This window comes from Hypanus sabinus, chromosome 13 (assembly GCF_030144855.1).
Source record: "Hypanus sabinus isolate sHypSab1 chromosome 13, sHypSab1.hap1, whole genome shotgun sequence".
Classification (NCBI taxonomy): domain Eukaryota; kingdom Metazoa; phylum Chordata; class Chondrichthyes; order Myliobatiformes; family Dasyatidae; genus Hypanus; species Hypanus sabinus.
This window is the reverse complement of record NC_082718.1, coordinates 63,356,752-63,381,933: the sequence shown is the minus strand read 5'-3', so window position 1 is coordinate 63,381,933 and position 25,182 is coordinate 63,356,752. Positions and strand designations below refer to the sequence as shown.

General features: G+C 40.2%; 1 protein-coding gene across 1 annotated transcript in view; it reads left to right on the top strand.

The window, feature by feature from the left end:
* The first annotated feature begins 214 nt into the window (after positions 1 to 214).
* Positions 215 to 25,182, top strand: part of usp44 (ubiquitin specific peptidase 44) — a 64,633-nt gene continuing 39,665 nt past the window's right edge. Inside the window, exons 1-2 of the mRNA XM_059987802.1 lie at positions 215 to 307; positions 13,108 to 14,544. Of these exons, the coding sequence (XP_059843785.1) occupies positions 13,147 to 14,544 (1,398 nt within the window). The 5' untranslated portion in view covers positions 215 to 307; positions 13,108 to 13,146. The remainder of the gene's footprint in view (positions 308 to 13,107; positions 14,545 to 25,182) is intronic.

Sequence of the window (25,182 nt, the reverse complement as noted above, 5' to 3'; positions counted from 1 at the left end):
TATCATTTGCAGGGTTTTACATTATGCCATGCAGGTATACCCAAATTCAGGTTATTAAAGAAAAAGTGCAATGGTTTTAATACTCATCCTCCAGCGAAGTAACTGATGCAATGATGGACGGGCAGCTGCTCACGACAGGCGGTTCCGGGCCCGGGCCGTGACGTAAGCCCACAGGTGGGAGCGCGGCTGATGACGCCATTGATCCCGCGGTTGACGCAGCTCGCGCGCGCGCGCGGATTCCCTGTGAAAGATGGCGGCGTTGTGAGAGGAAGGTGGATCGGCAATTGCGTGGCTCAGGGGCTTGCGGGTAAGGAACGGGTACGAGCGGGCGCTCAGGATGTCGGAGTGGAGGTGGGGTTGGTGGTGGTCGTGGTCGGAGACAAGCGTGAGAAAACGCCGTTCCTCCTCCACTTCCACCACCACCTTCTGTGGGCCGTGGCACGCTGCTCGGGTCATTGCCTCTTCTCGCACCCATCGTGGGGCAGTGAGAGCGATGGTGGGAAGCAGACATGCAGTGGTGGAGATGTTGGGCTTGGGGGTGTAGAGCTGGACCTACTAGCTCCGTTTCGTCTCGCTGAAATCGGCTCCCGATTGTGTCTTGTGGTACTCTCAGTCCTACCAGCTCACTCTTTTTCTCCGCCCCCTTCAACACTTGTTTATTCTCTCCCGCCTCTCCTACTAATCGCACACCGGTTCCCTATTCTCTCTTTGCAGCTCTCCCTCACGGACATATCCTCTTCACCTTTCTCCCCCTTCCACCGCCTCACTCTCCCTCTCTCTCCCACCACCTCCGCACTGCTGATTCTCCCTTCTTGCCCCCGCAATCTCCCGTACCCCTACACAGCTCCCTCAATCTCTGGCTCATTTTCCATACCCCATTGCACCAACTATTCCTCACCACATGCCCCAAGGGATGAGTATGAGGACCATTTTGGACTATTGTAACGGCTGGATATACCTGCATGGCAAAATTTAAAAGTTTGCAAATGATAAAAAGCTCAAAGTAAAAAGAACACTACTAAGAGGTGCATCAGCACACCATTTTACAGTGCTACTTTAAGGCTGGGGTTTAATTCCTGCTGCTGTTGATAAGAAGTTTATCCTTCTCCCATGACTGTGTGGGTTTCCTCTGGGTGATCTGGTTTCCACCCACATACCAAAGACATACGGTTAAAGTTGGTGAGTTGTGAGCATGCTGTGTTGGTATCAGAAGCATGGTGACACTTGCAAGCTGCCCAGCGCAATCTGAATTGATGCAAAGAATGCATGTTTTGATGTTCGTGTGACAAATAAAGCTAATTGTTTGTCTTTGCAAAAAGAATCAAACTGGATGGATGAAATTTGCGCTTCAAAGAATGTGACATGATTTATTTAAAAATTACTAGTATAATATAAAATGGTACAATTTTAAAGTGCTTAAAGATGCACATAATAGAGAGCATCTGCACAGAAATCTGGGAAAATCCAAATGGCAAAATATTACTTAAGATTCTTAGCTTTATTAAACTGTGCTTGATTCAGGGAAGCTAGCTTTAGGGGTATATTAAATCTTCAGAGTTCAGGGCCCACTCTAGACATACATTTGAAGCTGACTCCCCTGAGTATTGGGGTAGCACCGCCCAATCAGATGTGCTGAGTTTGGACAGTGTTGAAGTCACATCTGCTCTGCTTTTTCTTTTGTTGATTTCAGGGCACCTTTTAAAGTGTAGTAAAGTTCTGATCTTCCACGGTACCTATCCTATGACCAATATTGTGATTTCTTCAAGTATTATTTGTGGAGTCTTGCCAAATGCAAATTGACTACCGTGCTTCTTTTCATTATAACTGATTTCGCTTCGAAAATGCAATTGACAGTTGAACATAACATTTCCACATGTTATGGTTTTGAAGTTCGTTAAATAAGCATTTACTGTCCCACATATTCCCACCACACACAATATTGCTGCAGTCACAATTTTACTGCACGAAGCAACTTCTCAATGATGTGCTGATTGTTGGTCAGTTTTTGTTATTAAGACATTTTTATTTGTCATTTCTCATTGCATTGCATAATAGCAATATCACAGAATGTGCATTTCATTTCCAAACTTGAAAATATTTTATATTTTTCATTTGAAAACAAGTAGATCCTCTCGCCATGGGAGGATATAACTGGACATGTAACTGACCCAGTCAAAACTTACTAGCTTTTGTGTTATTTTGACCCACAAGCAACGATTTTTCTCAGTGACTTATCTCAGTGGATTTGCTTTTATCATATGACATTTCTTTTTACTTGCAACCTTTAAACTTTGTAGTTTTCTGGACAATTTAACACAGCCTGTGAATTGTCATGATATTCTGTCAATCCCGAATGATTACTGAAATTGTTTTGGAAGATCTTGAATTGGAAAAAATTTCCATATTTTTCATGCTCTCCTTTTGACAAAACTTATCCTTAAGACCTTGAAAGATGGTTCAAAGTTCTGACTGTTTGGAATACATGTATTGCTGTGTGTTTGTCCTGAACCTGAAGAGGATTGGTAACTTTGTAAAGTTGGATGATAGATGAGTGTGGTGATACAGTGGTGAGGTCAATGTATTCTGAAAGCTGATTTAAATCTGTCAGTAAGGAAATGGTGGTGAAAGGGCCGGTACAAATCAGAATATGCCAAACATTCTGATCAGCATCAAGTTTTTACCCATCTTCAAATGTTGCTACTGGAATTTATTTTACCATATTTGCTAACATTGAGAAAATTGGCACAATATTTAGTTATGCATGAAATAGTTACCCGATTTTCATTTGTTTGGTCCTAGATCTGGTTGCATTTTGTATTATAGAATACAGTATCACAAATAGAGTTCATAAACAGGGTAAACGGTGAGTTTGTGTGCTTCTTCATATTCTCACTTGTTGATGAACTGCACTTTGCAGGTGATCAAATCTTAGTAAATCTGGTCTTGAGCTTATTTAATGACACTGTTTGGAATATAATTTTCCTCAATTTTTTAGTCAAAACATCAAGAAAGAATCAAATGGGTTGAAAAGTTGAGGTAATGCAATCACACACAACATTGCTATAGTCATACTGCCCAAAGTAATTTCTCAGTGACAGGCTGATTGTTAGTCTTTAGACCTTTTAAATTATGATCCTTTTTTATTTTCTTGTCATTAGAGGTATTGGAATTTTGTAGCTTTGAATATGTTTGGTATGCAAATTCTATGTCATGCCATTTAATTTCCCGAGTATGTGCAACATGCAACTGTTTGTTTTATATAAGCCATATTGGAAAAATAGCAGCAGTAATATTAGCTTTTGTTGTTCAGTCATTTAGTTGAGTCCAACTCTTCATGAACTATAGGGTTTTCATGGCAACTTATTGAATTGACTTTATTACTTACATCCTTCATATACATGAGTAAAAATCTCTACATTGCATTTCTGTCTAAATGTGCAATTTATAGTAATTTATAATAAACGGTATGTACAACAGGACAGTCAGTATAACATAAAAATGCATTTGTATCAGCATGAATTAATCATTCTGATGGCCTGGTGGAAGAAGCTGTCCCGGAGCCTGTTGGTCCTGGCTTTTATGCTGCAGTACCGCTTCCCGGGTGGAAGCAGCTGGAACAGTTTGTAGTTGGGGTAGCTTGAGTCCCCAATGATCCTTCGGAACCTTTTTACACACCTGTTTTTGTAAATGTCCTGAATAATTGGAAGTTCACATCTACAGATGTGCTGGGCTATCTGCACCACTCTCTGCAGAATCCTGCAATTGAGGGAAGTATGATCCCCATACCAGGCAGTGATGCAGCCAATTGTGTCCCTGTAGAAAGTTCTTAGGATTTGGGGCCCAAACCTTCTTCAACCGTCAGAAGTGAAAGAGGCTCTGTTGTGCTTTTCTCAACACACAGCTGGTGTGTACAGACTATGTCAGGACCTCGGTGATGTGGATGCCGAGGAACTTAAAGTTGTTCACCCTCTCAACCCCAGATCCAGTAGGGGTGAGCCTGCCCCCATTCCTCCTGTAGTCCTGGACCAGCTCCTTTGTTTTTGCAACATTGAGGGGGAGATTGTTTTCTTGACACCACTGTGTCAGGGTGATGACTTCTTCTCTGTAGGCTGCCTCATTATTGTTTGAGATTAGGCCAATCGTCAGCAAATTTAATTAGGTTGGAGCTGTGGATGGCAATACAGTCATGGGTATACAGGAAGTAAAGGAGGGAGCTTAGTACACATCCTTGAGGGGCAGAGGTGAGGGAGCCCACTCTTACCACCTGCCAGCGATCTGGCAGGAAGTCCAGGATCCAGCTACACAAGGCAGGGTAAAGGCCGAGGTTTCTGAGCTTCTTGTTGAGCTTGGAGGGAATTATGCCGAACTGTAGTATAAGATTAGGATTCTCACATATGTGTAAGGAAATAGATTGCCAGACTGCCCAGCTTGGGACCCAACTGGGTTTGAAGTCCAGTGCTGATGCCACTACCCACTAGCTTACCCATATGTAATGTCTTTAAAATAGTAAGACAGCCATGGGAATTCAAAGTGGCTTATCGTATTGATGTTGAATCCAAAGGAATGAGTAGATCAGTGATCAAAGCTTTGTAAAGTTTAAGATTGAAGAGCTGTGGAGATTTAGATAAGCAGTTTCGATGCTTGGGACTGACTGAGAAAAGGCATGGTTGTTAGCACAAACAAAATGCTGGAGGAACATCAGGACGGTCCTGCTGAAGGGTCTCAGCCTGAAACATTGACCATACTCTCTTTTTTTTTTCCATAGATGCTGCCTGACCTGCTGAGTTTTTCCAGCATCTGCAGATTTTCTTTTACTCACAGTTGTTAACAATTGAGCTTAAAAATGCAAACACAAGGAAATCTGCAGATGCTGAACGTTCAAGCAACGCACACAAAATGCTGGTGGAACGCAGCAGGCCAGGCAGCATCTATAGGGAGAAGCACTGTCGACGTTTCGGGTCGAAACCCTTCGTCAGGGCTAACTGAAAGAAAAGATAGAGGTTTGAAAGAGGGAGGGGAAAATCCAAAATGAGAGAAGACAGGAGGGGGAGGGATGAAGCTGAGAGCTGAAAAGTTGATTGGCAAAAGGAATACACAGCTGGAGAAGGGAAAGGATCATGGGATGGGAGGCCTAGGGAGAAGGAAAGGTGGAGGGGAGCACCAGAGGGAGATGGAGAACAGGCAAGGGGTGATTGTGAGAGGGGCAGAGAGAAAAAAATAGAGGAGGGAATAATAAATAAGGGATGGGCCTTTCCCATCAATGATCGTCAAACTTCTCATGCTTTGAATTTTTTCAATGATTTTAAGTTCCCTGGCCCCCACCGCCTTATTTTCACCGTGGATGTCCAGTCCCAATATACCTCCATCCCCCACCAGGAAGGTCTCAAAGCTCTCCGCTTCTTTTCAGATTCCAGACCTAACCAGGTCCCCTCTACCACCACTCACCTCCGTCTAGCGGAATTAGTCCTTACTCTCAATAATTTCTCCTTTGGCTCCTCCTGTATGGGTCCCAAATTTTTGTTGGCTTTGTGGAACGGTCCATATTCCAAGCCTATATGGGTATCTGTCCCCCACTTTTCCTTCACTACATCGACGACTGCATTGGCGCTGCCTCCTGCACGCATGCTGAGCTCGTTGACTTCATTAACTTAGCCTCCAACTTTCATCCTGCCCTCAAATTTGCCTGGTCCATTTCTGACACCTCCCTCCCCTTTATTGATCTTTCTGTCTCCATCTCTGGAGACGGCTTATTTACTGATATCTACTATAAGCCTACAGACTCTCACAGCTACCTGGATTATTCCTCTTCCCACCCTGTCTCTTGCAAAAATGCCATCCCCTTCTCGCAATTCCATCATCTCTGCCGCATCTGCTCTCAGAATGAGGCTTTTCATTCCAGGACGAAGGAGATGTCTTCCTTTTTTTAAAGAAAGGGGCTTCCCTTCCTCTCCCATCAACTCTGCTCTCAAATAGATCTCCCATTTCACGCACATCTGCTCTCACCCCATCCTCCCGCCACCCCACTCGGGATAGGGTTCCCCTTGTCCTCACCTACCACCCCATCAGCCTCCAGATCCAATATATAATTCTTTGTAACTTCCACCACCTCCAATGGGATCCCACCACCAAGCACATCTTTCCCTACTCCCCGCCTCAGTTTTCCGCAGAGATCACTTCCTACGCGACTTCCTTGTCCATTTGTCTTCCCCCATCCCTTCCCACTGATCTCCCTCCTGGAACTTATCCTTGTAAGCAGAACAAGTGCTACACCTGCTCTTACATTTCCCCCCTCACCACCATTCAGGGCCCCAGACAGTCCTTCCAGGTGAGGTGACGCTTCACCTGTGAGTCGGCTGGTGTGGTATACTGCGTCCGGTGCTCCCGGTGCAGCCTTTTATATATTGGTGAGATCCGACGCAGACTAGGAGACTGTTTTGCTGAACACCTACGCTTTGTCCACCAGAGAAAGCAGGATCTCCCAGTGGCCATACATTTTAATTCCACATCCCATTCCCATTCTGATATGTCTATCCATGGCCTCCTCTGCTGTCAAAATGAATCCAAACTCAGGTTGGAGGAACAACACCTTATATTCTGTCTGGGTAGCCTCCAACCTGATGGCATGAACATTGATTTCTCTAACTTCCGTTAATGCCCCTCCTCCCCTTCTTACCCCATCCCTTATTTATTATTTTCCCCCTCTTTTTTCTCTTTTTTTCTCTCTCTGCCCCTCTCACTATCACTCCTTGCCTGCTCTCCATCTCCCTCTGGTGATTCCCTCCCCCTTTCTTTCTCCCTTGGCCTCCTGTCACATGATCCTTTCCCTTCTCCAGCTCTGTATCCCTTTTGCCAATCACCTTTCTGGCTCTCAGCTTCATCCCTCCCCCTCCTGTCTTCTCCTATCATTTTGGATTTCCCCCTCCCCCTCTCACTTTCAGATCTCTTACTATCTTTTCTTTCAGTTAATCCTGACGAAGGGTCTCTGCCTGAAACATCAACTGCACTTCTTCCTATAGATGCTGCCTGACCTGCTGCTTTCCACCAGCATTTTGTGTGTGTCACATTTGAGCTGTTGTTTTTTTTAAATTTGGAGTGTAGGGAAGTGCAGATGTCTCTGAGAGTATTTGGCCTGGAAGGGATTATGAAATCAGTATGAAACTATTTGATTCTGAGTCCATAAAAATCACTGTTGTAGGTTACCAACACAATGGATGAATGAATGTTACTTGGTGTGACAAGGACTGAGGTGGCAGCTCTTTATGCTATGGGTAACTGAAAGTGCACTGTGGGAGACCAAATGAGTACGAGAATGGTAGATTGCTTACCTTTGCACTAAAGTCTTAAATGTATTCTGAAAATTACTTAATTTCATAGATTCCTGGTTTCAAGTTCATTCATTCTTTCTTTGGTACACTTTGTAACCTGTTTATTCCCTTCTCTTTGCTCTGTCAAAAGGCGTACATTTTCATACTGCTGATATTTTTTCATGCAGTCTGAACGGACTGTTGTTAATTGACTTGGAAAAAAGCTCTCACTAAAGTGGCCTGGTTCACTCTGTCATTCATTTTGAATCCATTATCCACAGACAAGCTCGTGGTGCCAATCAAACTAATTTTATTTGTTGTTGCTGCAGAAACTCCATCAAAAAGCAATTATCTACTGTCCTGCCATTTCACTAACCTTAAATAAAAACAGTATTTTTCTACTCTTTATTTACTTACTCTAGGCAAAGGACTCCTGATGAAGGGTTTCAGCCCAAAACGTCATCACTACCTCCTCCCATAGATGCTGTCTGGCCTGCTGAGTTTTGCTAGCATTTTGTGTTTTTTTTATGGTACCATAAATGTGTTTTGAATTTAATGTTAATTTTTAAGGATATCAAGGTAAACAAGGCAACATAAGAAGGATAACAAACACAAAGTACACTGCAGATGCTGCGGTCAAATCAACACGTACAAACAAGCTGGATGAACTCAGCAGCTCATTTCAATGAATGCTGCTTGACCTGCTGAGTTCATCCAGCTTGTTTGTATGTGTTAACATAAGACGGAGCCTGCTATATCCTTCAGTCAGCCATCATATCAAAGGTAGTCATTTCAATTAGTTCATCTCATCCAAAGTTGGTAGTTTGTTAATATTAGGTCCATAAAGACCTGAGTAAATAATCTCAGCTAATACTTGGATATTCTGGTGAAATTAATAAAATTCCTGTCCAGTAATTTCACCAATTCTTTCCTTGCCTGGATGATCTCCATAAAACTGGTAGGCTTCGACTGTGCTGATTGTAACTCACCAGAGAATTGCTCATGCTGGGGTGCCACTTTATAGCTACTGCAGGAATTAATTACAGAAAATCCAGTGCTTGCTTAATTTACAGTACAGTAGTGTCATGATATTTGTTAATAAATTGTAATACATGCATCTATTAGTATGGGATTTTTTCCATCTACCTTGACAGCTTTGCTAAAATAGCAAACAAATGAATCCAATGTGACAACACTGAAGCATTCATCTCAAAATGGTAGATGTGTTTTCTATTCAATGTTGTTTAACCATACTGCACAGGTGGGCAACATTAACAAACATTTTAAACATGAAAAGTATTACAAGATTGTTTTCTGTTCAAAGCAGAGTCAAAGGATGTTTCTGGGGGGAAAAAAACACATTTTATGTCTGGGCATGGACGTGGGGAGTGCAGTCAAACGTGACAGTATATAGTTCATGTACACACACAGTGCTACATATTGTGGAATGTTACTTTGCTATTAGTGTGAAGTTCTACATGTTACATCTTTTTGAGATGGTCAAAATTGTAAGCAATTAGTTCTGTTGAGGAGAACACATTGAAAAGACTGAGCTCATCAGGCCACTTAATTTATTTTAGTGGATCTGGGTAGCATTGCATCTGATGCATTTATGGAAAAGGTTAAGTGGATCAGAGTATCGCGTGATTCCTTCAGAGTGCGTGGAAGGGATTGAGATTCGATACGATATTATGCTAAACCTATTGGTAACTGGAATGCAGTTTATTTGTCAGGAGGACGAGTGTAGTTATAGTAAAATGCCTTTATCTGGAGGCTGTGAATGAAGTTGAAGTAAGTTGTTCTTTGTAAGAGCAAATCCATTCATGGAAGGGGTATGATGATATTGTTACGTACCCCGTAACTGGGTGTCTGACCAGCAAAGATAGAAGTATTTGTTGGAGTCTGGAGGTACTATTTTCAAACAGTGTTTATTAGTAAAATATACAGATCAATATCAAACATGCAAATATGTAGACAATACACGTTAGCAATACTAAACCTAAAAGTGTGGGTATAATAATAATCAATAATAAACAAGCTCTATCGATGTCTAGGGGATAATGAATTGTCATATGTGAATATGAAGTTCAGTTCAGTTCATGTGGGCTGAGGTAGTTGTTGGTTCTTGTGTTTAATTGTTGGAGAGAGAGAGAGAGAGAGAGCAAACAGTGACAGCTATTGTCGGGCAAACCTTCCTTTACGATCTTGATCCGTTGATGTGTTGTGCCCATTCAAGTATGACCCCTCTGTCCTTCAGCTAGACCGTTCTTCTGTGGTGGACTCGTCACCCAGGCAAGGGTGGACGCACACACAAGCCCCCACCGGCCCTGCTATAAACATTGTGAGTTAAACTGACTGATCCTTTGTTCGGTTTCCGATGCCCCACACCTTCTCGTGGGTTCCAACACTCAAGCAGCGTTCACTAGTGTGTCTCCTGGTGTGTCTGAGGGGTGTCTCCCCAGACCTCACTTTTATCCCCACTCACGGGGTCTCAGGTGTCAATCAGTTTTGAATGTCTTAGTCCATTAAACCAGCCCACTCCGGCTGTCCACTGAGGAATTTTGATGAACAGAATAGTATGTAAACAATCCTTCTCAGAAGCCATAAGTCTTTCAGGAGTCATAATATGGTGGAACAACAAGCCTCCCTCCCCTCTCTTTATCAGTAGCAGATGTTCTGGCATGTTTTTGTTCCATCTCTTTCTCTCTCATTAGCAGCATGGCAACAGTAACGGTTTGTGATTCTCCGGGGTGGGGGAAACATGGGCAACTCTGTACCCCTTCTGCCCATCAGAGTTGTTCATCCTTCGTAACAATATGTTCAGGAAATCCCTGTGGTGCAGCATGGATGTAATGAAGGGATTTCTCTATTAAATAGGGAAATTAGACACTTGCAAAATTGTAGTAAAAGTAAATTTATTATCAAAGCATGTACATGTCACCATATACTGTAGATTCCATTTGGGACGTATGGGGACCAGTACATTTTAGTCCAATAAAGTGGCTGTCCCAATTAGCCATTGTTTCATGGAAATAGTTAAAAAGGTATAAAAAGATAAACTACCATCTAACTAAGTAATAAGTTATTTATTTAAATGAAATGGGAAACAAATTAGAACACTCATAATACTACAGTACTATAAAATTGTGTTTTAGTTCCTAATAGTTAGGATTGCATCCTCCAAATCTTCAATTTCATTGTAACATTCAACATAATTGTGGACCTTCAGATCCTTCATAGTTTCTAACTTGAAGTAGCAATATCATTTCATTTTCACTCCCAGCCATTTCTGGCATCTCCAAGCCTGAATGCTTGAAACCACAGTGAGCAAAACAGTTCTGAGTTGTTGTACAACTTGTTTCTTACCAACTACCAGTTGACAAAAATCACAGCTTTTTGAAAACAAACTCATGCTCTGAGCATGGTGTCATGCCTTTTGGCCACACAAGTGCACGTGGCTAATGCTAGTTAGAAACTGGCAAATCTCTCGCCCCAATTAAGTGTCATAGTGTCCCAAATGAATGAAGGGAATCCTGGCTATTTTCTCAATTAGTTTTTGTTCTTTAAGAGTTGGCCCAAATAAGTGGCTGCCCTAATTAACTGGGCAGTCCACTATACTACCTTGAGATTAATTTTTTTGCAGACATTTGCAGGAAAATAAAGGCATGAGTTGTAGAGTCTGGTGGTTGAAGGTTAATAACTGTTCCTGAACCTTGTGATGTGGGACCTCCGGTCCAATTGTAGTACTGAGAAGAGGACATGAACAACAGAAAATCTGCAGATGCTGGAGGAGCTCAGCAGGCCAGGCAGCATCTATGGAAAAAAATAGAGTCGATGTTTGGGCCGAGACTCTTCAGCATCTGCAGATTTTCTCTTGTTTGTGAGAAGAAGACATGGCCTGGAAAGTGAGACACCTTAATGATGGATTCTGCTTTCTTGTGGCTGTACTCCTTGTAAATGCACGCAATGTGGAGAGGGTTTTGTCTCTGTTGGACTGGGCTGTATCCACCACTTTTCCATTCTTGGACATTGGTGTTTCTGTACCTCACTGTGATGCGACCACTGTGCGTATATAGAAGTTTGTCAGTTTTAGGTGATATGCTGTATCTACGCAAACTTATAAAAGTAGATGTGCTGCTGTGCTTTCTTGGTGATGGCATTTGTGTGCTGGTCTCAGGACAGATCCTCTGAATTAAAACTTACTGACTCTCTCCACCTCCATTCCCCTAATGAGAACCTCTGGTTTCCTCTTTTGCTGATGTTGAGTGAGAGGTGGTTGTTATGGCACCAATGAACCAATTTTCCAAACTCCCTCCTGTTTGCCGATTTGTCATTACCTTTAATTCAGCCAACAGCAGTGGTGTCATCAGCAAATTTAAGTATGGAATTGGAGCTCTGCTTAGCCAGACCAAGCTAAAAGCTAGAGTAGGACAGACTGTTACAGATGTCAGTGTGGATCAATTGGACTACGAAACAAAATAGATAAAGGAGAGCAGTTCCATGGAGCAGGAAAAAGAATCAACGCACGCCTTTTGGATGTTGGGGAGATAGAAACAGAAGTGGGAAATGGTTGGCTGGCATCTAGTTATGGTCTACCAGATGGTAACAGAACTGGCTTTCTGCTTCTGCACAAAATAAGTTTTATTTCCTCAATAACAACAACTCCATCCTTGGTACCAGTTTAATGGCAGCTCACGATGAACCTGAAAGCTGCAAATACAAAGAAATGTATTTTAGAGGAAGTAAGCAGAGTAAAATTGTTCAGACAACTGTCTACATAGCAGTAAAAATATCTGAAAAAAATTGCATTAAAGTTCTTTTGAAAGGTTACAATTCTTTTTCTCCAAATGCTACTTGATGTTTTTTTCTGGTTTGAAAAGCAATAGATTTCATTAGCAAAATGTTGAGAGGATGATGAAAAAATGAACTAAGTTGCCAGAGTTGTAGGTTTCCTGCCACATTTCGCAAATTTGTGGCATCTTGAAATTAATTGCTTTATTTTCCAGTTTTGTAGTTGTGCTTTCCATTATTTGTTGCATTCCTGTGTATAGCTATTGAAGCACTATAGAAAATCGTGGTCAATTACTTTATATTAAGGAAAATCTAGTAAATTTAACATTGTTTTTCTGTGTCCATATTTCTTCTTGGTTTGGGGCATTGGTTTCCTGATCTGATGTAAGTTTTGGAAAGTAATAGATAAAAGATCTTGGAAAATGGGCATTATGATCATGTATAATTTATCCAGGGGATTTTTCAGTTTGTGGAAAGTTGATGGAAAAACGTTTAACAAAAGCAAGCTTATCACTTTTTAACTTCCAAAGTGATTAAGCTTAATTTCCAGTATAGTATTATAAACTGCTTCTGTAAACACATTTAACATTTTAGAGAATAAAATTAACTTTGAGTAGCAAAATAATAATTGGTTGCAATCTGTATTTTTATGCACTTCGACCCTTTTCACGCTTTTCTGGTGATCAAAATGATCACAAGATGATCAAAAACGTGTAGAACTTTTGACATTATTTCAGTTGGCCATGTTTAGTTGAATGATGAAACTTGTAGATATGTACCTAGGCTTTAAGCAGTGTTGTTTTGGCCTTGCAACTTTGCATGTATCTGAATTTGGTAAATGTTTATCTTTATCTGAAATATGGTCTTTCCTCTTGCCTGGAATTGTAAATATTAATATCCCACATTGAACTGCATATTATGTTACAATCCTGCTTATTTGAAAGTTAATTTGATTTCATGAATGTTTTATGATTGTTACTCATGCTCAGTTATTTCTGTGTATCTTTTGCAGTTTATCGTGGAACTTGCAGAATGGTGTTGCCTGTAATTGATGGATAAGTGCAAGCATGTCGGGCGGCTTCGGCTTGCCCAGGATCATTCGATTCTAAATCCTCAAAAATGGCATTGTATGGAATGCAATACCACAGAATCGATGTGGGCATGTCTCAGCTGTTCAAATGTTGCCTGTGGACGATACAATGAAGAACATGCACTCAAACATTTTCAGGAAAGTAAACACCCCGTGGCCTTGGAAGTAAATGAACTGTATGTGTTTTGTTATATATGTGATGACTATGTGTTAAATGATAATGCCACAGGTGATCTAAAATTATTGAGGAGCACTTTAAGTGCAATTAAGAGCCAAAATTATGACCGTACAACTAGAAGTGGTAGGACTTTGCGGTCAATGGCAGGCGGCGATGACTCTTATCTTTCTCGGGGATGTACACAAGCACAGCTGCGAAATGAAGATAGGATGTTCACAGCACTTTGGCATCGGCGTAGATCTCTTTTGTCTAAAGTTTTCCAGTCTTGGTTTGCACTGACACCCACAGGGAAACTGAGACTTGTAGAAGAGCGATTAAAGGAGGAGGCTGAAATTAAAAGAGCAGATGCCAGAAAAAGACGACAAGAGCTGAAACGACGGCTGTGTGAAAAGTTTGCAAATTTGCCACCATGTAAGAGTTCACGTATAAAAGAATCCTCTCGTTCCAATGGTCAGTCAACTGAACATGCATCTGCAAAATCTCCAGCAGTAACAGCTGGCCTTTCTTCAGGTACAGTTAGATTGAAAAAAATTGGTGATTCTCCCATTAAGCGGAGGCCAACTGTCACACCTGGTGTGACAGGACTGAGGAATTTGGGTAATACTTGCTATATGAACTCCATTCTACAGGTGCTTAGTCATCTGCAAGTGTTCTGTGAATGTTTCTTGGATCTTGATTTAAGTTATTCCCAAGACTTGCTGGCTGGTACAGCAAATGGGAAAACCAGGTCTTCTAGCAAGCAATATTTTGGTGACACAAGTTCAAGTTCATCTCTGGATGTGGAAAAGAGTTTGAGGCGACCCAGTTTTTCTGAAGGCTTAAGTGGGGGAGCATCTCAGAGCCAAAGTAGAGAGCTCATTCAACGAAAAGAGCCTAACTCAAAGCATATTTCTCTCTGCCATGAGCTCCATACACTTTTTCTGGTCATGTGGTCTGGCAAATGGGCATTGGTATCTCCCTTTTCTATGCTGCACTGTGTCTGGAGACTTATTCCAACATTCCGTGGATATGCCCAGCAGGATGCTCAGGAGTTCCTTTGCGAGCTGTTGGATAAGGTTCAGCAGGAGTTGGAAGCTTCACGAACAGTGTATACACCAACGATTCCTATATCACAGCGAAAACTATTCAAAAGAGTTCTGAATGTGATTAACACCATTTTCCATGGACAGCTACTCAGTCAGGTATTGATCATGTTAAACTTCGTGTTTTCTGAATATTAATTGGTTACATAGTGGAGCATTACCAAATAGATCAAAGTTTTAATCTAAATTCTCCTTGCATTTTGGTTTCAGATCGAAGAAGATATTTTAATTTGCTATATTTTTGGTGTTTTTTAGAGAGACCAAGATGCACATGGTATTAACATAATAAAGAGCTTAAGATCTTATGCATTTACCTTGTAATATTTGTGATTCATTGCATAATTACATTAGGAAGTTGAAACAACTCTAAATAAAACATGAAGTCCTGAGTAGCTAAGTGAGTTTAGCCACTTATTGCCCAGAGCTAATTGGAACCTAGAAAAGAGATTAATCCACTGTTATTGCTGAGTTTGGAAAGATTAGAATGAGCTTTGATGAAAACGTCAGCCAGAGTTAGGCTCTGTATCATTGTCTAGTGGCTATATGTTCTCGTCCCACTTACCTTTGCTCCCTTCAGCAAAGGGCGACATTTAGATGAAGTCTGAGGCTATAAAATGCAGCATGATCAAATAACCTCTGAAGCTTTCTTTTAAAGTTCATTTAAGGTGTGGCTGAAGTACTTGAGCGTTAAGTATGAACACTTATACAAGTCTTGGTATCTCAATTTTCTAAGCATGTTTCATGACACCCTCAAAACAACTGGGGGCCAGTACCTAGATTAGGAGAAATGTCTCACCAACAAGTTGAGCAGTGCTGTGACACAGTCGTATTCTGAATCATATTCCAGAGCTTCTTCACGATCTATTGTAAAGCACTTTGAACTGCATACTTCGTATGGAAAGTGCTCTATAAGTAAAGATTATTATTAATAATCTCTGCATTTGTCCTGTCCCATCAGGGGGACCCACCAGAAGGGGTAGCATGATAGTATATCAGTAGTAGACAATAGTCCTGTGAGTCTGGTATAGGGGAGTGCATGATGTGCACTTTGGTAGAAGGAATAAAGGCAAATACTATTTTCTAAATGGGGAACAAACTCAGAAATCATAAGTGCAGAGGGACTTGGGAGTCTTCGTGCAGGATTCCCTAAAGGTTAATTTGCAGGTTGAGTCTGGGTAAAGAAGGCAAATGCAATGTTAACACTCATTTCAAGAGCACTAGAATATAAAAAGATGAATCTCATTGAAACCCCTTGAATTTTGAAAGGTTTTAATAGAGTGGATGTAGAGAGTGTGTTTCTTATCGTGGGAGAGTCTAGGACCAGAGTACATAGCCTTAGAATAGAAGGACGTTCCTTTAGAACAGAGTTGAGGAAGAATTTCTTTAGCTAAAGGGTGCTGAATGTAAGTCATTCATTTCCACAGATGGCTGTGTAGGCCATGTCACTGGTTATAGTTAAAGTGGAGGTTGATAGGTTCATGTCAAAGGCAGGAGAATGGGATTGAGAGCAATAATAAATCAGCCATGATGGAATGGGCTGAGATCTGCTCCTATGACTAATTTATTCTTCAAAACTGCTTCTCAATTGGCTTGGGTCTCATGAAAGACTCAGTCTAGTTTGGGTATTGAATCCATCAGATTTCTTCCTTGCATCCTTTTTTAGTGCCTCTCAATGCTGGTCAAAATTTGGAGCAGTACTGAACAAAGCAGGACCAGATGGGGCACATTGATGCCCAGTCAACAGGCTAGGTCAGGCATTGTTGACTAAGTTGCAAAGACAGTAGCCAGACTCAATTAGAGAAAGGTAGTGAATAAACAAATCCTTCTGTTCCAATGTACCTGTGACAGATATTCATAATAACATTGGCAAAACCAATGACTGCAGTCGCAGGGGAGAACAAGCCCTTTTGCTTTTATGGCACCCTCTGTCATATTATGTGGCACTATAAAAGTACTTAATAGAGTAGATTTAAAACAATCCAGAACTTAAAATCAGATTTTCCTGCTGTGGAGACAATCATATCTGGTAGCAGTAGTGTACACTCAGTCTGTAACCTTATGGATTGGCATGTTCCTCTGTCTTCTGATACTAATGTGCCAGGTTTGATTAAGAGGTATTGAAGGGTATACTGGGAACCCTACCTGCAAGCAGCTTTGAATTGTGAAGGATGCTTAAACAGCTAAAGAGAGCAGGAAGTTCCAAAAACAATGCTACCTCTGAAGGTGAGCTCTAGACATGAGTATTAATGAAACGGTTGAAACATTCATAAATTTGTTCAGCTATAGGTGTTGAGTACATCACCTCCAGAAATTGCCCTTAGTCTCTGGAGAAAAATAATAGGGCTGAGGCACTATAGATCTGTCCTCTAGAGGTAGTGGTGTCTCTACCAGTAATTACAGCACCAGCATCTACCTAACCACGCTTCTCTGATATGTCCTGTTCACCAAAAAGCAGGATGATTTCAGTCTAGTTAATTACTATGCAGTCATTCTATTTTCACATCACTAAAGAAATGGAAACTGTTCTCAGTGCCATTGAAGGGCTCTTGCTCTCCAGTGCCCTGTTTGGGTTTCACCAGGACCACTTGACTCCAGGTAACAACAGCCTTAGTCCTACAGAACTGTGTAAAAGACTTAGCCACCCTAGCTATATAAGACTTTTGCACAGTACCATATTTGTCAACGAGTTCGTAAATCTGGTTGGAGCAAAGATATTGGGAATGGGGAGGGTGAATGCCATGGGAAGGATGAGGAACAGACTGTAGAGAAGTAGTGTCGGGGCAGGGAGTGATAGCATGGGTGCAGACACAACCAGCCCTGAGACACTGGGCAAGACCAGTTGATCATTACAGTGCTTCCTGCTCCTTCGCTGTTTCCCAACCATGATCCTTCTCACTCTCGGTCCATAATAGAAACCATAGATATATATCTTTTGCACAGTACTGTATCTTGGAATTTTTTTAAAAAACTGAATTTCAGTGGCGAATTAAGTTATTTTTGTTGACATCAGGGCAGCATTTGACAGTTTGACTTTATGTAATTCTGGCGTAACTAAAATTGATGAGTATCCCGGAAAAGCACTGCATTAGTTGAATTTACATCTTGTACAAAAGGCAGCGGTTGTGGTTATTGGAAGTCGTTCATTCCAGCCCTAAGGCATTGCTGTAAGAAACACTGACACATTGTCCTGCACCTGACAGTTTTTGGGCTACTACTTCAGTGCTCTTCATCCCTTTATTCATAGTGTCTGAAGGGGGATGTGCAGTTATCGAGGAACTATTCAGTTCTAAAGCAGTGTATGCCTGTTTGCAGCAAAGTGTAAACATTATTCAGAAATGGACTAATATCATTTGTGACAAGAAAGTTCCAGGCAGTGACAATCTCTGCACAGAGAAAATCTAGGAAAATGTACTTGAAATTTTATAATAATAACAATGAACAATAGTGGTGAAAATGATGAAGCTTTTTGGCTATCATTAAGTGGTGGGATACTGACATTAAGGATGGAAGAAAAAGAGGGACACTTCATGATCGTGGCATTAATAAGAGCTTAATGTGCTGAATGATCGGTGGATGCCCATGCTAATTGAGAAACCAATCTCATGCCTATCCAGCAATCAATATCCCAAGCTCAGTCAAGTCCTAAAACTTTGATTCCCCTGTGCACTGGTGGGAAGTGGCTAAGGAGAATAGGTTCTTCATCTGCAGAGGGGTTCCGAAAGCAAGGCAGGGTGTGAGGGAACTGCCTAAACTCCACACAGAGTTGTAGTCAAAGGGATTGGAAGTGAGGGAGGAGTTACGAGATGTGACATTCTCACACCTCTTTTCAAAAGTTTCACTGGGGGAGCTCTGTGATTCATAACCTTTAAGAAGAGGACTTCTAAGTAGCATCCTCACAGACTGGTTAGCCCCCCCGCTCTTCTTGCTTTACAATTATGGCTGTGCTAAGCATAGCTCCAAAGCCATATTCAAATTTGCTGACAACACCACTATTGTAGGCTGAATCAAAGGTGGTAATGTATCAGCATGTAGGAGGAAGATTGAAAATCTGGCTGAGTGCTGCTCTAACAACTACCTCTTACTCAATGTCAGCAAAACCAAGGAGTTGATTATTGATTTCAGGAGAGGGAAACCAGAGGTCTGTGAGTCGGTCCTCATCCGAATATCAGAGATGAAGAGGATCAGCAACTTTAAATTCCTTGGTGTTATTATTTCAGAGGACCTTTCCTAGGCCCAGCATGTAAACACAATTACAACGAAAGCATGGCAGCGCCTCTACTTCCTTAGCAATTTGCGAAGATTTGGCATGATAAATAAAACTTTGACAAACTTATATAGGTGTGTAGTGGAGAGTATATTGCCTGGCTGCATCATAGCCTGGTATAGAAACACCAATGCCCTTGAATGGAAAATTCTACGAAAAGTTGTGGATATGACCTGGTCCACCATGGGTAAAGCCCTCCCAACCATTGAGCACATCTATATGGAGCACTGTCGTAGGAAAGCAGCATCCATCAGCAGGGACCTCCATCACCCAGGACATGCTCTCTTCTCACTGCTGCCAGCAGGGAGAAGGTACAGGAACAGTTACTACCCCTCAACCATCAGGCTCTTGAACCAAAGGGGATAACTTCATCAAACTTCACTTGTGGCATCATTGAAATGTTCCCACAACCAGTGGACTTGCTTTCAAGGACTCTATCTTGTATTCTTTAATTGTTTATTTATTTATTATTATTTCTTTTGTATTGGCACAGTTTCTTGTCTTTTGCACACTAGTTGAATGCCCAAGTTGGTGCAGTCTTTCATTGGTTCTATTATGGTTATTATTCTATAGATTTATTGGAGTATGCTCAAACAAAATGAATCTCAGGTTGTATATGGTGACATATATGTACTTTCATAATAAATTTATTTTTAACTTTAAAATTTTGAACTGGCCTGACTGGTCCATCAGGTCTGATTATGTGAAGGTGCTGGAGATCTGGTTCGGAGGGAACAAGACATGCAACGGGAATAGGTTGGAAGAGATTGGGAAGGCAAAACAGGAATTGGGGCTATGAGGATGGATGTTACCTCTCTAAATGGGAAGAATCTGCTCTTCAGGTGTGTGGTGCTCAATTACCCAATGCCACCCTCACCCTGATAATCACCTTCATGTGTGGCTGCATCATGCTCTACATGGAACTGAGGAGCTGAGGAAATAGTTATGTTGGTACCCTGTCCCAGTTGGTATTTTTTGATCATGTTAGTATGGATTATCAGGTAACAGAAGAAGGAAAAGCTATTTGAGATCCCAAAGGCCAGGAAAAGAAAATGTTATTATACTTTATTATATCTTGTACATTATATTGTACAAAATGGAGAAGGCTCCATCTGAATGGATAGGAAGGAAGCTAAGTGAGGAAAGCTATGCTTCAAGCATGCTTTTTGACCAGAGTAACATGATTGTATAGTGCTTTGTTTATAGAGAGTATACCATGGTAAATATGAGCTATTTAAAGGGCTTAGAGTATAGGAGTTGGAACTAGCTGGTTGGGCACCATGGTTGATGGCTGGTTAGGCCAAAGGGCATGCATCTGTGTTGTTGTGTGGTATGACTTTGTCCATTCCAGCTGGAAACAGGAAAGACATTAGGGAGTACATGGTCCTCGTCTCTATTTTGGTAATGCCTGTTTCTGACATAATAGGAATGGAAATAAGCCTGGAGTTAAGCAAAAAATGTACTACAAAGCATCAAGTCTGTTTAAAATTTATGTGAAAGTGCGATTTCCAGATTGTTTCCAAGGCAGTTGTCTGTTATTGCAATGCTAAACATTGAATTCCTAAACAACTAAAATGGTGCACATAAGTAGGAAAGATGGTGCCAGTGAATGATGTGACCAATGGCGATGTCTTGCAGACATTTCACAAAACTACTACTTTTACTTTTTCTTTCAAATATGATTCCACTTCTAAGCTGGGTACAATTAGAACCTGTGATTTACATTCTGGTGTGTTTTTGGGCTGATTGAGCATCCTAGCGCTTTGCTGTCTTCAAGGGAGTTCGGTTGAGCTTTGAAGTGGAGTGTGCGGACTGGAGATGGGTTGTGAGCCCATGGTCAACTCCATCTCTCACCGATTGAAGTGTTGAGCAACATTGAATTCAACAAGTGTGAGAGTGGAAGGTGAGCGGGTATTCATCACCATCTGCCTGTGTTTGACTAGTCTCCCCTTCTCAATGGTCTTGGGGCAAGGTTTAATCGATGAAGTTTGTGCGCTGGACTCTAGTTCATGTTATGTGTTTCTGGTTGCCCCTTTTTTTATTTCTATTTTGTGCCATTTTGATTAGGGTGGACTGGCTCTGTGGCCTGTAGTCAATGAAAAACACAACACTAAATTGAAATGATGTGAGCATTCCTGGATTGTTACATTGACTCTGTGGTTTGATATTTTATATTGTGTGCTTTTTCACTCATTTTTTGCATTTGAGTGATTTGGTTTATTTGTGCATAGGGTATTCGATTTTTTTTCTTTTTTTGGAACAGGTTCCAGGGTGTTTCCTTGGTCCGTGGCTATGTGTGCGAAGTTGAATCTCAGGGTGGCATACTACATATATATACTTTGATAGCACTTTTTTCAAAAGTGTTGCTTCCTCAGAATTTTTTCTTGTTTATGATAGACTGCTTGAAGATGAATACAAATACAGTTTTAGATTACTTGTATCATGTAGGAATTTGGAGCAAAAACAACACTAACTTTTATTGAATATAATGTGTTTAGTTGCATAATGGTGCTGATGCTTTGCAATAGTTCAACTAAGTTAAAAATATTTTGTTAATGATTTTCATTTGTACTCAGTATCTGAAGCTTCTGGCTTAAGTGTCGCCAGCATTGATGGATTCCAGTTGAGATGGTATCTTTTCTCCATGACCGCAATGTCCTGGTGAAACCTTTCACCATGCTTGTCACTAACAGTACTAAGATTTGCAGGGAAGAAGTCTAAATTGGAATGCAGAAAATGAATCTTTAGTGACATGTTGCATTTCATGGTTTTATGTGCTTGAAGCATGCTTTCAACCAGCTGCATGTAGTTTGGTGCTCTGTAGATGCCGAGAAAAATTTCAACAACTTCCTTGAATGCCTTCTATGTGATTTTCTCTGGTCCCACTAGAAATTCTTCAAATTGCCTGTCTGATTTGTGGACCAATAAAAATGCTTCCCTTAATCTTGGCATCAGTTATTCTGGGAAGCATCTGTCTCAAATATCAAAATCTTTCATAGAAATATTTGTGCCTGGTGATAGCAAATTCTATCCTTATAGTCCTGAACCCAGTAATTATTACTAAAACCAGTCCTGCCATGCAGCAGCCACACCGCCTAAGCATGGCTAGACAAGATAGGAAACTTTCCAACTTAACATTGTAGGCAACATTTTAATTGACTTGAATTATGAATTGAAATAATTAGCATGTTTATTTAAAAAGTGGTGCATGATAGGGAAATTTCATGGTGATTTTCATGATCAGTAGCCCAAAATTCATAAGATACACCTGAAGGTATTCAGGAAATAAAATCTTTGTTGTCCAGTGTAATAAATGTTCTTTAAAATAACGCACTATATCTTTAGTTGTCGTGTTTTATTCAATGCTTATTGCCAATTCTGACTTGATTTGTTGTCTAATATTGTTTATTTTGTTGTTTGTATTTACTTTTTTCAAACTATGTTTATTGACATCAAGGAAATTATAAAATAATCCTGGGGAACTACAGTATTAATTATAATTTTTTCTCTGCCTAAACTGACGCCATTGCTTCTTGTTTCCCTTTTTGATTGGCTATTATTGTGTATGGAAATTAGGATGCTGATTCCCGGCTTTATTTTTTTATGTGGCAAGGAGACCATGAATAAATTATTCTTTTAAGCTCCATTGTTTAAGCACTTCAGAGATTTCAATCTGAGAGACTATCATATAAATGAAGTACAAAGAAACATCTTGTTAAGTAAATTGCATTACCATGTCTCAGTTGTCAGAAGTTACAGTGCCATTTCAGTCTGCAAACAAAACCAGGACTGATATCACGATGAAGGTTAAGTCATGTGCTTAAGTCACTTTGATTCCAATAATAATGCTTGAGGCAGTATTAAGCCAAATAATAACATTTGTCTGATACCCTTGTTTGATTGGCTTAAGTAGAATTGTTAATATTAATGTGTCAGTGTTGCTTAAATTTGTGTGGTCAAGCCACAAACATTCTGAAATAAAAGAAATTAATTGAAGTGTAATTTTGTTTGTAATTCATCCAACATTTAAATTTAGCCTTTTATAGAATGCGAATTTTGATGGCACTTGTCACGTTGCACATCGGCAGAATGGACATATAGGTTTCAAAGCTCTTTTAACTTAGAACCTGTAAAATGTAAGTGGAGTTGCTTAAATAACGTAGTATAGAAAAAGCTTGTTACATCCAACATTCTAATCAATAATTTTTCCTCAGCAGGATATCTTGTGGACCAATTGAGATTATTTTATCATGTTCCCCAATTCTGTTAAGAGTATCCCTGGCATTGTTTTATATTCTGTCATTGTATGAGAAATTGTCATTAAATTGTTATTTTAGTTTGTAGCAATAAAATGTGAGCATAGCAGATCAAAAATCTAAGGGGGAAGAAATTTGTAATAGTCTACACATTTGTAATGGAAACTTATATTGTTAAGTTAAACAAATGGACAATAAAATGGCAAATGGAGAATAAAGAAGTTGTGCACCTTAGCAAGAATAAATATAGAATTTGTAAACTGAGAAAGAAATAATTGTAATACAGTTATAAGTGGCGTTCCTAAGTATGATACAGTGTAAATGCAAGTACTTAGGAAGGCAAATGATGATCAGATAACAAAGTTTTAGTGTTGTACAGTGCTTTGCTGAGACAACTCGGAGTAGTATATGTAGTGTTTTGCTTTAGCCCTTAAAGAAGATGTTTACCTTGGGAGTTTGTGCATTTTAGGCTTGCCAGATTGAGTCCTAGCATGCAGCAGTGACCCACATAGAGCAAAATGAATCTATACTGAATAATATTTAGTAGAATAATAGTTAATCTCATTGAGGAATAAGATCGAGAGTGAATCCCTGGAGAGATAATGAAAGACTACTTCCTCCAGCTGGTGCTCCACAATTAGAGGGTTAGTCATTTAGAACTGTGATGAAAGAAAGTTTCTTTTGTACAGAGTTACAAATTTATGCTACGACAGCATTGTTTTTGATGTTCAGGAAATTGTACTTAGTGAATTCGGTTGTGCTGTGGTTAACATGATGCTATTACAGCTCTGAAGTTTAGAGTTCAGTTCCCACATCGTCTGTACGTCCTCCTTATGGAATCCATGGGTCTTCCCTGGGTGCTCTGGTTTCCTCTGTCAGTCCAAAGATGTATCGGGTAGGTTAATTGGTCATTGTAAATTGTTAGGGTTATTCAGATTTGTCAGGGGTTGCAGAGGAGGCAAGGCTTGAAGAGCCTACTCTGCTCTGCATTGCTAAATAAGTAAAAGTGAATGAGATATAAGATTGATCATGTTAAGGAACTGTAAATCATGCTCAAGAACCCTTCAGTTTATTCTTGCCGTATTGTAAGAATGTAGTGTAGTGTAAGCTTTTTCTCTGCACCAATTTTTACTGCAAATTTTAGGTGTTTGGGAATTTTCATTTATTCAATATTTTCCTGTTTTCTGCATGCATTGATGTGTAGAAAATATCCCTCTGCTTAAAAAAAACTTTTAAATTGTAAATCTGAATCCCATAGAGACATATAGATTCTCATTAGTTTTTAATGATTACTCTAACCACTTAAGTTTATTGAGACTGACATCACTGATAAGTTACTTTGTTAGTAGGGTTTTCTATATATTCCAAGTGACTGGCTTTCAATTTAAAAATGGAGAAAATTTAAACTGCAAGAAATGCTCTCCTTTGTGTGACAGGAACTATGATGTGACAGATATGAAATGTGCACATGTACCACTTCATTTGCCAGTCTCCTGAGTCTCTGCTTGGGTGAGTCTGTGAATATTACCTTGTATTGACAATTTCATCTGGGCATTTCCCAGCAGAAGGTACCATTTCTCGTGGAAAAGCTGTTCTTTCTTTTGATTAAGATGCAATTTTATGTGCGGTGATAGGGGGGTGGAGTGACTGACGGTAGATGCACTGGAAATGCCAATATCAGAGCAAGCTTACTGATTCGCCTAATCCCTATTTCAGTATGCATACTGAAATGGTTCAGTGGTTTAATTTAACATCTGAGAATGTATACTGTGTGAAACCTGAAATTCTTAAGCTTCACAGACATCCACGAAACTTAAATTTCAATGTGTTGCTCTTGGATCAAAACCCAGGGCTAACCTCCATCAAAGTCTATCCCAATTCTCTTGAACTTATCCTACTTCCTTTATAGCTGATCCTTATTGATGACTTGCTTGACTGTAGCAAACTGTCTAGAGTCTTGGCATTTAAGTTGAGGTAAATTTTTAAAGATTTGATAAGTTGGATGTTGGATGATGAATTATTGTTGAATTATTTCAAACATTTTTCAGTTCAGCAGTTCAATAATTGAATCATTATTGAACTGCTCAGCTGAAAATGTTTGAAGCTTATATTAAAGTAAAGTGGAGGTTTCCAGGGTTTTGCTGTGAAAAAATAAAAAGGCAGTTATTTTGTCTCTTGGATTCTGCTTTGCAACACGAGCAACTAAACTGATCACCT